The following is a 14,445-nucleotide window of genomic DNA, read 5'->3' on the forward strand; positions in this document are numbered from 1 at the left end:
GCTTCCTTCATGCTATGTACATTACCTCAACATGCTGAAAATGTTTATTTTGAACACATTTTTCTTATCCTTTTTCATGAGGGGTTACTTATTACACTCTGCATATCTTTCTAAATCTAACATAACTTTAACCACAGTTTTCTGTTCCCACAAAACATTTTTAAATAAAAATGAGCATGAGCTAAAACAATTAGGTGTATCGACTAAACAAGATCCAATAAACAATACAACAATAGAAAACAAGCGTTCGTACAACTAGTTAACAACAAGTAGGTATTATCAACACCAACTTGCTTCCTTCATGCTATGTACATTACCTCAACATGCTGAAAATGTTTATTTTGAACACATTTTTCTTATCCTTTTTCATGAGGGGTTACTTATTACACTCTGCATATCTTTCTAAATCTAACATAACTTTAACCACAGTTTTCTGTTCCCACAAAACATTTTTAAATAAAAACGGACATGCCTCATGGCACGTACACAGGTGTAATGCTATATTGTCCATGATTTGTTTATCTTTTGCCCTGGTGTATGTGAAACTTGTTTATCTGAAGCGCACAATGAAAAAAAAGAACTGCCCGTTTCCCCTGTCGACAGTACATTTCTCCAATCCCGTATCTGCAATAAACTGTCCCACCACTTTATGTCTGGGAGATAACGCCATTTAAAGATTTCCACAGATTGGTCTCTCTGTCTGTGCTTTCTAACAGAATTGGACACTTCATAATTTCCAGCCACACACGTCGTTCACAGGCAGATAATGTGATCAACGTTAACCATCGCATAAAGTTGAATCCCGCAGTCTATCTGTTGATAGGAGAAGAAAGGATCTTGTCTGCTGGTGCCGTAACATGAGGGATCTAGTTACACTGTCCTAGGAAGTTTATGAATCTTCCCTTGTGCAAAGGCTGGGGCCATGCTTTTAAACCCGCCTTATCAACTAAAACAAATTTGTCAGCAAGTCACGGCATATTGGAACACTGACAAAGGCAGTCTTTGTGGTTGACGTTTGGTTCCCCCCATCTGTAAAGGAGATCTGTTTGTTTCCCAAAGCATCAGTGGGCACCTTGAAGAGCTCCAATGATGGCATGGCCATCCTGTACGGACCATTCAAGATTCCCAAGAATATGAGAGACAGTTAAGCACATGGGCATAGACCCTTGTATATCTAAGATACATTTTCTTTCCTGCGCCACAGTTTAGATTGTACATACCGATGTAGACATATTTGACAGCTGCTAGTATTCTTCATAACAAATGTTCTAGCTAACTGAATCTGAATACATTTCTGATCTAACCACATGAACTCCAGTGTTACTATTCTGAAATTGTCATATTAGGCAAACATTCTGCAAAATTGGCTTGTAGACCAGCTATTTTCGGCAAAGACATTTGGTGTAGAGGGAAATTGAGGGCACCCAGAATAGACCCCTGCGAGACCCCACTCAACAAAGTATACAGTGTTTAAGTGGTTAAACTTCCCTGTACTGTTATTTTATAGAATTCTCGATGGCCACAATGCCTGGGAGGAGTATGTCTTTAACATGCATATCTTTTGGTTGATAGGACTATATTTGGCATTTCTTGACAGGCAGCTCCTTCTTCCTTCCTTTGAGTGGAGATAAGGCTTCAAAATCAACGCTTCTATCAAGGGCAGTTATGTTGTAATCTCCACCTAACAGCTTTTGATCTATGACTTAGAAAAGCCAGTTAATCCAGATGGTAGGAAGAGACCTGGTGGCACTCCCCTAAAAAAAAACATAAAAGAAAGAGAGTGAGAAGGAGAGGATGGGGTTGTTTCTTTCAGCATTTGTGAACCAATGTACCGTGTCCCGTTCAGCCTCTGGGAAGTGTAAGCATTACAATGGCAAGTAGAATACAATAGTTTTAACCTTCAGCTTTGCACATCAACAAGCGTCTTTATCAGATGCGCAAGGTCTTATACAACCTGGCTGGTGGCAGAGACACACAGAGATACTGGTCAGGCTCTCAATGCCGTCAAAACAGATGCTATCTGCTCACTCAATGTCTAATTACCTGTTTACTCGAAAGACTTGGCTTGAGTGATTCAGCTGTTGGCAGGTGATATATATATATATATATATATATACTATACTGTATATATACTGTATATAGTATAGGAGTAACAGGTATAAATAAGTAAAGGAAAATAGAAGGAACACATCAAGCAACCAAAAACAGGAACATTGAAAAAGACTGAAAAAGACTGATCAGTCCTTTGAATAAAACAAACAACAAACATTATCTGTGACACTTGCGTGGCAGGTGCTTCCAAGGTAGTAGGCTACAGTCTGCAAAGTGTCAGACAGGTCACAGCTGTGAAAGCCCTCAGACATTGTATCTCAAGTTCATCTCATTTCTGCTTACACTTGACTTATGCTACTGTAAACATGCCCTCCCTTAAAATATGTACAGTATTGCCCTAAATTCTTCATGTCATCTTATCAGTTCAGGACACTATACACTCCTTTAAATCAGTCTGGGCAGGCAACCTGCGCAACTACAATGTTAAAAGCTGCAATATGTAACTTAATTAAGAGTAAAACGTTATTTTAACCAATCTGTCTGGCAAAGTTTGCTATTACATTATAACTACGTATCTACAGTAGTATCTAGTGCATCTGCTGTGGTTGGAGATGGTATGCCTATACTCTTCCACTGATGCATTTAGAGCTTGATAGGACATGAAACGTTCGGATTGCAGCTTTATGTATACAGTTGTCTAGATTTAAACCACCCTTTATATGAGACAGGAACAGAAAGGACATTTCAAGGAATTGTTCCTAGTAAAAGGAAAATTGTGGTGACATGTCATAGGTGACAAATTGAAGTTACAGAGCATTTACACAACAGCTTGAAATGTAGGGGCAGTCGGCGAGTTCTCAGTGCCAGATTAGTGATAATGTATTTCAGTATAATGTTTCTACAAACCGCCTTCCTTCGTACTGTCCACTCCACTCTCTTTAGTCTCATTTGAGTTCACTGTTTTAAACAATACTATACATTAAAGCTTGTTCAAACTCTTGTCGTTGAGATGATCGGAAGTGGATGTTGTAGGCATACCGTAAGCCACTTTTCGCATGCATATTGTCGGAGGAGTGTGCTTCTGATGTGGGTGCTAATCTCGTGCTATGCATGATTGGCAGATGGCAACATGTGAACTGCATGCAGGCTCTCCCAAGAAGGGATTAGGGATGTCCTTACCTTTTTTGAGTGGTGCAACCACTCCTATATACAGCTATGTGTGTCCCTCGGTTCCTGGGTCTGTCCCCGGCTGGCTGGGTCTGTCCGAGCACGAAAGTCCCTGGGTCTGTCCCTGGCTGGCTGGGTCTGTCCTAACACGAAAATTGCTTTTGGTTGGTTTTCACAACCAGTGTCACTGTTGCGCAGCCTAACACACACACACACACACACACACACACACACACACACACACACACACACACACACCCTCACATGGAGTTGCACCACTCACTTCACACGGGTGTGATTGTTTACTTGTTTTAGATTTTGAACTCTGGGTCAGACCATGACAAGCTGAAGGAGAGGTGCACCACACTCCACACACTGTATCTGCCAACTGTCCTCTTCAACAAACATTCCATAAACACTATGCATTGAATAGTCTGTCTAGCCTTTGAAATGAAAAGTTTCACATGAAAATCTGTCCTGTTATTAATTTTGCCGAATAGCGTCATGTTGTGAGATCTTGTGAATAAGTAGCAGGTATAAATGAGCCTTCCTTCACTCACTTGAAAATGCAGTGCAGAAACTACTGTATAGGTTACTCACTTGTTGCCGCTGCTGGTAAAGAAAAGATCCTGTGTCTAGGCTGGACATGACGATCCTGTTTCTGGTTTGACACAAATTTTGAAGCACATGAAGAGATGTCTATCCTATTATACCACACTATATTGAATGGAATTTATAATTTGTATGAGATATTTATCAACAAATTCACCATTCATGTTTGTGCAACAATCTCATAATCCAAGTTTTAAAGCGACAAGCACAAGGTGCAAGAAAACGAGTTAGCTTGTCATTTTATGTATACTTTTCCTCATCAATGGGGTAGGGTAGGCTATCCTATTACCCATCCGCCATGCGTAGGGAGGTAAAATATGACTCATCTTGGATATCAGTCATCAACATAGTCCTTCTACATTATGTCATAAAAAGGGCCGGATGACAATCAAGTGACATTGAAGGAAAGTTAAGCAGGGTATCTTACTTTGGTCCAAGCTTGGGAGATTTGTGGCCCTTATTTAGGGCAACAAAGGGGCCATGAGATAAAGGAGACTCCTATGTCATGGATGATATCAATGCATAAAAACAACAATTCTGACTTGTCTACAAAGATAGTAACGAAAAATAAAGGTAATGGATCGCACTCAGTGACGAGTGAATTTCAATTCATTTTACATCATACTGACGACAGACGTTTCGGCTCTCCAGCCTTCATCAGTGTGTCACACTCACATTGTGATGTTGATTTGAGTAGATGACGCACCAGTCATGTCACCAAGTCAGAGCGCAGTGGTTACAAGAAAAGTAATCAACAAAAATTGTAAGCCATCAATATCTCCATGTTGGAGGTTATGAAAACCACGCTCTTCTCTTTGTGTTTAATGTGTAAGGTCATGTAATGCAGTCTGGCTCCATGGCAGTGATTTTTAACAGTGGCATACTGGCATAGAAATGCTTATGGTGGGATATGTGGGGTCTAAACTAAAATGATATTTATTTTCTTATAGAATAACCCAATCATTTGCCTTGCAATGTTACATACAACCACTCTTATCCTGTTTTGATTGTCTGCGTATCCAATGTGTCACACAGAGCTTTAAGCAGAATGTGGCTGTAATCAAAATCATGTGTGCTATTAATGAATAGTACTGATTTGATTTAATACACTAACAGGTGGAATCAGCGGCAGCCTCCTGTCAAAAGCGACAATTTCTCTGCTTGGTTTTAAAGCTGATTTTGCATGATGTCACCGGAAGAAAATTAACGTTAGCATAGCTTAGGGTGCAGAATGACTCCATTTAAATGGAGGGATAGGGGTAGGGACTTTTTACCTCATTCTTTAGACAGGGCCCTCATCTCTGCTTCAGATAGTGCAGATGAGTTATCTAGTGTATGTGGAGTTTACCTGTATTATCAGAGAGATCATTTGTTCTCTTCAAACATGCAGTTACTTCTATAAAACCTTTCGCTGCCTATAGGTAGTGGGGACAAAGAAAATTATGTTTGATAATGACTTTCAAGAAAACAAATCCATTCCAATGGGATAATCTAAACAACTTTGAAAATGTAATAATATGCCATTCCACAGTGAAGTAAATCAAAGTATTATTCTGATAGTTTTCATTTTAGAAACGGATTCCAATGGTCACCATCACTTCCACATTATCTGTTTATTTTGTATCCTGTGTGAGTTCTCTGTCCTAATTAGATAAAATTGGTATATGGTATCCTGGCCTGATTTTTTTGTGGACCCCTGTTCCTGAACCCTGGTGTAACCGGACCCGGAACTCTCTTTGGAGACAACCTCCATTTATTCTGACAATGAATAACAAATAACACGTCTCCATTTTTGTAGTGTAAGGACTCCTCTCATTCCAACATGGAAATACACAAGGAAGAGGTGGAGGTGTGGCAGGGCATTTATACGGGGACAGACGGAGACTGTGACCCTGCACTAATGCACTGTATTCTTTATACACATAAACCATGGAGAATTAAGTCAGCTGGTAGAAGCACTTATTTCTATGATATTTTGTGTAATTAATATAACACTGTTACATTGGCCTATAGTAATGATTACTGTGGGAATATAGTTAAGTATTAACAAACACAAAAATCACTTACAAAACCTTTAATGCAAAAAAAACAAGTGTTAAATATAGCTCTGAATGTTGATTCTGTTGCTATAGCACTAGCTATATAGTATGAGTGTGTGTTTAGTTCAGTCTCCCTGTCTCAGCTTTTTAGGATTTTAGGGCGACTTCGCCGGGCTTTGGGGCGACCGTACCGGACCGTAGGGGCGACCGTTTTTCACTTTTGGGCGAGAGATGGAAAAGGGGCGACCACACCTGTTACCGTCTCTCCAGCTCTTTAGTAAAGAGAAAATGCATTTTCAAGTCCCTTTTTTGTATCCAGTCAAAGCCACAATTAAGTGATGACAAAGACAAAACACTATACATTTTAAGCTTATAAATGGGTAGCCTACTCTCCTGAATGGATGAAAATGTCTGCTTAATAAAGAGCTGTAGAGCCCTCTCTATCTCTCTCACACACGCACGCATGCACATCGTGCGCACGCACACACACACACACACACACACACACACACACACACACACACACACACCACTTGTTTTACACTAACTTTAAATTATAGATCTGATGAAGCTATTCAAACACTGGAAATTACCTAGCTTATATCTTTTTTTAAAACATAGAAATTATAGTAAAATAAAAATCAAATGTCATCAAGATTCAATTAAGATTTAATGATAAACCTATAGAGTGATTTTAACAGTTTTTATGATACAGTCTGCAGATTACATTTCATGTACAAAAATAAAGAAACAAGCATAATATTCAGAATAGCCTAGGACATAATATTATAATAGCTTAATAAGTACTGTATCAAGAAGAATGCGTCTGAACAAACGAAAACTTCTTGGTTATAAACCAGCGTGCGTCCCCACACGAGTCCCCTTTGGTGTCATTGTCACATGTCAGTCACCACAATGTCGGTGTCCAGTGAAGTCGAGGAAAGTCACACAGGTTTGGAGCTCGGTACGTGTGCGTTTTGTAAAAAGTGGCCAGTATTGATGCTCTGACAAATTCGTTCTCCAGACCCAGTCCTTCCGACTTGTAGATGTCCTTGCATAACTCGTTGGTTTGCTGTTTTCGTTTGGTCTTGTATCTCCTGTTCTGGAACCATATTTTCACCTGGGTCTCGGTCAGTCTCAAGGTGCCGGCCAGGTGAGCCCGCTCCGGGGCGGACAGGTATTTCTGGTGGTTAAATTTCTTCTCCAGTTCAAGCACCTGCAGGTGCGTAAAGGCTGCGCGCGATCGTTTTTGTTTCCCCGAGGTTGTGAAGCTGCCTGTCGCCGAGGTGTTGGGATATGATGTGTCGCAGGACTCTGCGAACGAGAAGAAAATAATACCATCAATCGGGTGAAATGCAATTCACTCTTTATGGGATTTTCATTTTCATAGCAAACGCCGATGGTATAGCTGCACTCACCTCGCTCTCCAAATGACATCTCATTCTCCTGTGCGCCCAACTGTTCTGGTCCACTCTCGGACTTTTCCCACTGTGCAGGACACATTCCCGTCTTTGGCTGTTTGCTATTAAATCCTGTGCTTTCTGTAATTGAGAGAATGTCCTCTATGAGGAACGACGTAGTCCGAGGTTTTAGTGTCTCCGACATCTCTCGGTGCAGTAAAGTCGTCCACCGCGTGGCACACACAACTGTTCAAAGTTGTAGTTTGTGACATCCATTTAAGTGCATGCGGGGGGAGTAGCACTGTCAAGTGAAGGAGGCGGGGCAAACAAATTCAACTTAGCCCACATCATTGAGGAGCCCAATATGAATTCAGTTTATGACCTAGACTAGATTTTACGCATACTATGAATTAAAAGGAAAATATAGTAATATCTGATGTAGTAAGTTTAAAAAAATAATAACATGTAACATTTGTAACTAAATCTGCAATAGGCCTTTGACGGCCCTGAGATTTCGGACAGCCTCACAGTCTGAGTGTGAATGACCACTGACCCTGGTGTGTGTGCCTCCAGGGGGGCTTCCCATCCTCTCAGAGAGGGTCAGTGTGGGTGGCCACCCTGCCCTGATGCTATAGTATGGGCTAATGTGTTCAACACATTTAGGTCTGCTCCCAAACTGACACATCCATTCATTGTTCAGTGGCTGTTTATTTGTTGTTCTCCATTCTCCTAAGTGACCTTTTTTATTTTTTTTATTTTTATTTTTTTGAGGGGAAGGGATGTTTTTACTAGTGGCATGCATAGTCCTCAGATAATTCACGCTCTGTTTGGAATAACATGAATTTAGGAATGCCAAATATCCTGCCCTGATGACACTTTTTATAGCAGTCAAACATAAGTGTCAACTAATATTGAAATTACAAGGACCCTGAAATGGTGTTTATAAGTATGCTCTTATTTCTCTACATATAGTTAACTAGTGTTCTTAAGCTTCTTCATGTTGTGTCAGCAGTGCACCGTGTTTAGATGATAGGCTAGATATCACTCACCTTGAATTCTTCTCTGTCTGGAGTCCTTTCACTGTTACAGGTACAGCAAGTGATATTTTGTTAACAACAAAAGTACAAAGTACATCATCAGTAAATCATAAGGATAAAAAGCGCATAAATGGGGACTCTCCTGATTGGGTGAAACTGGTGACTGGTGCTAAAGAGCTGGAGAGATAAGGAGACCCTGCCCTATTACTGAACAAACACTTATATATATATATATATATATATATATATATATATATATAATGTGTATCACTTACACATTGATATTTATATACCTCTACCTCCTACCACCTGGAATGAGTGGCACTATCAACGACCTCTTCCATCCTGACTGGATCCTAAAAGACTATAGCTCTATAGACTATAGCTCTATCTTAACTCTTTCATTTATTCCTGCTTCTCTGACTGCTACTTTGTACTGTATATGAAGCAGCTGTCACTGAACGGGGCAGATGTTTAGTTGCAAAGTGCATGTCACTTCTTTAGGACCAGGCATGTCGTTACAGGTCATTATGACCCTTTGCCCTAGGAAGGCATTTGTCTTCCACAGTACATAATACACATTACTGTTGTTATCCTTGCACTATGTCTGTCAGCCAGCTATCAATCAACTTTTGTTTTCTATTCAGGTCTGTTGTTATTTCTTTGTCGGGGATGAGTAGCAAGGCAATGCCTTGTATACGTGTGCCTGTCTGTTGGACTTCCTTCCTGTTATCTATGAAGTGCAAGTGTTGATTTGTGATCCTTCGGTTGTGAACACACTATGTGTTTCTTTATTTCTTATTGTTTGTTTCCTCCCTGGATAAAGACATAATGGTATGAGGTTGAAGAGTTGGGGCTTATCTTATCTGAAATAAATTGGTAGATATTGACATGACATAGGCTAGATATTGACACATGATTGGAGCTTCATATTTATCTACAAAATATGACAAAACGGCTGATTTTTGTAGTGCAGAGTGTATGGTGCACTATTATCAAAATGCATTACATTTAAATGTATACACAAACTATAATATTGTATTTATAGAGCTATGCCTAACCAGAGACTTTGAACAAGTTGAAAATGATCTTGCTGGAAGTAAAAACAACTACGAATTCCAATCTGGCTTCAGAATAGACTAATTCATAACATCCCATTCCACTGACACATGTCTTCTCTATTTGAACGATCACATCAAACACGCAAACATTCCTTTGTACAATAATGTTAATAATGTTCTTTGATTCTAATGCAGGTATTATTATTATTATTATTATTATTATTATTATTATTATTATTATTATTATTATTATTATCATAATTTAACTGTGATAGCTATGGTGTGAAATCATGCACTTCTAGAATGTATTATTCCATAGGGAAGTGAGTGATCTACAGACAGTCCAGTAGAGGGCGCTACAACGCCATAGATCAGCTTGATGAGCAGCTGCAATTAGGATTGGCATTTGACTGAAGAATTTTGAATTGTTGTCAGTTGATTTATCTACATTTAAAGCCCTTCTCCCCACTTTGAAGTCTTTTAAAAATAAGTCCAATAAAAAGTAAAAGAAAACCAGCAACAAAAACAACTCACACAACTATAATATTTTATTTGGATTATTACACATAATGCTTTTCAGTTCCTGTACCTTCATCAGGGAACCGTACCACCCCGGGGAAGGGAAGTTTACAGATTGTATAATGGGTGCTATAGACCAATCCCTATTAAATAGCTCAATTCAGTGCCCTTGGGACTTTGTGAAAAGTGAGAAAGCACTTGATTTGGAAATGTGTTGTTCCATCCCCATTCAAGTTGTTTGTGATTTACTGATGGCTCTATGGTGTCCTATAAGTGGGCAGATGAGTGTCATATGTTTTTATTGTTAAATCTGAAGCAATCCCCTAAATCTGTCAATTATCACATGATATAATAATTGCATGGACAGATTAGACACTTCGACTCTTTGCTGCACCTTACATAAGCCTATATGAGCTAAACCCCTTTCAAAGACTACAATGAGATGATACATTTGCAACCACAGTAACCACTGACAAGATCTTATTCCTTGAAAAAGCACTAATTGAGCCTTTGATACACACACAGATGCACTTACAAATTCTAAGCTAAATTAAATATAAACACATGCAGTGTGAAGGCAACTTTATTTTAGTTCCTTCAAGCTTTTATTTTATACGAGTACATGTGCTATCAAGGTTGCACCTCATGGTACCACAGCACCTCAAATGCCCTCAAAACAATTAGGCTCTTGAACTGGTCAGACTATACTACTTGGCCTTACTCCCAGAACCCACCTCACCCCTGTCTATTTTGATAGGCTGGAATGGCTTAGGGTTGACGACAGAGTACAGCAACTTGCAATGGGCCTAGTCTACAAGATTTGCTACAACACTAGATACCCATGTAACTGCAAATACGTCCTTAATGTCAACAAAGTCCACAATCACAACACCAGAGGGAGTGCAACAAACCAGATGTGGTTGTGCAATCCAGATTCGTCTCAAACAAGGGGTTAAATTAATTTTGCTCCTATGCCACTAAAATGTGGAACTCCCTACCAACAGCCATAAAGAAATGTGAATCCCTAGACTCCTTCAAAACCGTTCTCAAAGTGCACTTCAAAACTGGCCCCTGTAAAAAAGTCAAAAGTCCCCCTCTATTTCAAGTCAAAGTCCCCCCCTATTTCGTCCACACTGAGGCCTACACTTTTTTCTTTCTTCAACTGTATATGATTTCCTTTTTTTCATAGAAGTGTATATTTGTATGTCTTTAAATGTTCTGATTAATTGAAAATGGAGGACCGTGATGTAAACAAGTCTTAGTGCTTTTTCTGGTTTATCCTCTTTGTATTGACCTGTACTATCGTTTGAACTGTAGCCTACATATTCTACAAACTGTGAATACAATTTTCAATCAATTAATTTGCAGTTAAAGCACACTGATAACCATCAGCTTGTGTAGTCAAAGATTAAATCATATTCAAATCCCTGACATGAAAATTTGGCTCATTGAAAAGTGTAGGTTTTTCTTGCTCATGTTTTTCTGTGGAATTGAATTGTATATTTAATTAAAAACTTCTTGAAACACATATTTGCATATACAAATCTTGAATCGCTCTTCTCCCTTTGTGTCAGCTGAATAACAACAGTGGACCCATTAATTTGTTCATTAGTTCTTTCTTTCTTTCTTTCTTTCTTTCTTTCTGTGTCATGGGGAAACAAAAAGCTAAAACTATTTGACTGACTCTGTTGCTGTTCTGTGTGTATGTTTGAATGCATACAGGTGCAACACTGCATGCATATATAGGCATCTGTGTGCACAGAACAGGGATAAAAAGTTCATGAAGCATTTTTCCCAAGGCTAAGCAGATTTTCTGAACACCTCAAGTCTTCCCAGTTCCCACAACCTCAATGCAGAGAAGAGCTTCTCTTCTTACCTGCAAAGTCATGCCCCCTGGATCTTGTTCCAACTTCCAAGAACCTAGGTCCTGTAGCTGTCCTTTAATGCACACAATTCAGGGATCACTCGATCCTGTAGGTTTGCTCTATACATTTGGTCATCTCCAGAGTAGACTTGACTGCTGCAACTCCCTCCTTGCTGGTCTGCAATGCCTGCATTGCCTGGTCTCCAGCCTCCCCAAAGATGTCTCCCCCTTTTGCGTTCCCTTCACGATTTCTCTGCATCAAATTCAAACACTGATGATTGCACAACGCAGTCAAGAGCATTGCATCCCCTTGGGACTTCATCTATTCTACACCCATTCCTGCTCACTTACATGACATACTGTCAAACCCTTCCCTACCCTGGCCAAGTGGCCAGTGATCCAAAAAGTGTACACTCTTCTCCCTCCTGGCTCCCTGTGGAATGACTATACCTCCCTCAGGCAGGACTGCAGTCAATCCCTATTTCACACTGCAGTCTGACAACTCACCTCTCATTGTTTTTTTTGTTTTTTTTATAGATGCAGAAAGGAGTTAACTTAAATATGTCGATTATAGTTGCTTAATTGTTTGTTGTATAATCTACTGTTTGCCACAAATGCTAGAATGTTTAGATTGCATGTATTTATTTTAGACAGATCTTCGCTAGGATCTAGGCCTATATGTTTACCTGGTATCCTATTACTTTGAAGGACTAAATAGTTTTTCTTTGCACTCTACTTAAGTTAATATTTACTCTGTCATTTGTTGAGGGTTCATGCATTTACTCTGATCTTGCACTTTTGTAAATCACTCACTCTGGATTAGTCAAGGTAGTGATTCGATTCATGATTGTAATGCAAAATGAACCAAACTGGTTTAATGAAAAGATCTTACTCAATGCTGCCATGTATATATATACACACACACACACACACACACACACACACACACACACACACACACACACACACACACACACACACACACACACACACACACACACACACACACACACACACACACACACCTTATCTGATCTACTCAAGAGTGTGTTGTCTCCTTTCTGTCTACAGCCACTGTGTCTGTCCTTATCTGAGCCTTCACTCCACTGGTAGGCTATTTGTAGTCCCACAGGGCTTTGCCTCTCTTTTAACCACCTCAGGCTCACTAATTGAGTATAGGCTAATGGGCTCGTTACACTGTTAGTGAATCTCATCTATTTGTTGGACTTGGAATAGTTTTGTTGTTGTGTGTGTGTGTGTGTGTGTGTTGTGTGTTGTTTGTTTGTGTGTGTGTGTGTGTGTGTGTGTGTGTGTGTGTGTGTGTGTGTGTGTGTGTGTGTGTGTGTGTGTGTGTGTGTGTGTGTGTGTGTGTGTGTGTGTGTGTGTGTGTGTGTGTGTGTGTGTGTGTGTTTTATTTTATTTTATTTTATTTTATTTGTGTTAGTATGTTGAGCATGTTATGCAAAATAAAAGTAGCCCAAAGTGTTCAGTCTGAGATTTGTAATATTTTATATATTTTATTTTGTAAAGAAGTCCATCTCATACCCCAATTCTGTAGGAAATTGGGTAATGAATACTAGCCATAATGCATAATAAGTTCGGTGCAAGAACAAGTGGTGTTAATTAGGCAATATATATAGGCCTATCGCTGACTGAGACTGACAGGTCAGATTGGAGGCTCTCTAGCTGTTTCCTCGTTTGATTGAAAGTTAAAAAGTAAAGAGCCACTGTGTCTGCGAGTTTGTTTACCCACCAAAGACCCGCGACAGGACAAGCTCTTCGGCCCTTATCGCAATTGTTCAGCGGCTTTGTCAATGGACAAATAATGAGCGCGGTTATTATCGCATTTAGATTGCATCGGATAATCAGTCTAATCTATATCACATATCCATTAGCATGATGGGATTATTTGATAGCATGCCGTTTTAAAATAATAACCGTATACATGGTGCCAGTTTAATAGTCTTATAGACTAGACCTATAATTGAGCGTTTTACAGCTTTGTCTGTGTTCAAATTCATTACAATGTTTTCGGCCCGAATATAGGCTATAGGCGGCGGCCCCATTTCTGTTTTATGTGCGTAAAGGTTTACATAAGTCTGTGTATGTATGCACACATTTAATTCATTTTCAAAATGAATTTAAAATACATCATAGTAGCCCGTTCGTTCCATTAAAATAACCATTTGGCATTTAAAAAAGCTTAGTTTAAGGATTATTAAAGCTACTCCTATACTTAGCTTATAATTGCGATTTGCGATACAACATTGTGTAATTTTTAAATGGAAATGACAGACTAAATCAAATAAACGTATAGGTGTGTTTGGTGTGAATCATCTAATTGTTTTATGTCTAAAAATATATATAAAAAAGCTTTTAGAAAACAAAAATATATTTTAGGAGCTTGTGTTGTAAACGAAATTGACAAAAAAACAATGTCACGTTTTTCACATGAATTCATGTGAATATATAGCCTAGGCTACTTAATATAAAAAATGGGAAATAGTTGTACATAAACATTGCATTATAAAAACAGTAGACCTAGATAAGCATGGCAAATGTTGCCATTTTATCCATTTATTTGAAGCCGACAATTCCAGCATATAGGAACTATAGGTATACATATACATATAGGTCACCACAGTTTATAAAAAATAAAAATAATTATTTAAAAAAGTAATCTAAAAAACCTGC

At 39.0% G+C, this 14,445-nt stretch overlaps 1 protein-coding gene across 2 annotated transcripts; it reads right to left on the reverse strand.

The window, feature by feature from the left end:
• Positions 1-6,611: 6,611 nt before the first annotated feature.
• nkx3-1 (NK3 homeobox 1) lies at positions 6,612-7,504 on the reverse strand. Of its 2 annotated transcripts, none has more exons than XM_079515485.1 (2): positions 7,289-7,504; positions 6,612-7,145 (listed from the first exon to the last, which is right to left on the reverse strand). In XM_079515485.1, exons 1-2 carry the CDS (start codon positions 7,473-7,475, stop codon positions 6,778-6,780), a joined length of 555 nt encoding a protein of 184 aa, XP_079371611.1. In that variant the 5' UTR covers positions 7,476-7,504; the 3' UTR covers positions 6,612-6,777. The 2 variants fall into 2 exon arrangements, with proteins under 2 accessions (XP_079371611.1, XP_079371610.1); XM_079515484.1 differs by having other exon boundaries at positions 6,612-7,184.
• Positions 7,505-14,445: the final 6,941 nt, after the last annotated feature.

This window comes from Electrona antarctica (assembly GCF_951216825.1).
Source record: "Electrona antarctica genome assembly, chromosome: 12".
In the NCBI taxonomy this organism is placed as follows: domain Eukaryota; kingdom Metazoa; phylum Chordata; class Actinopteri; order Myctophiformes; family Myctophidae; genus Electrona; species Electrona antarctica.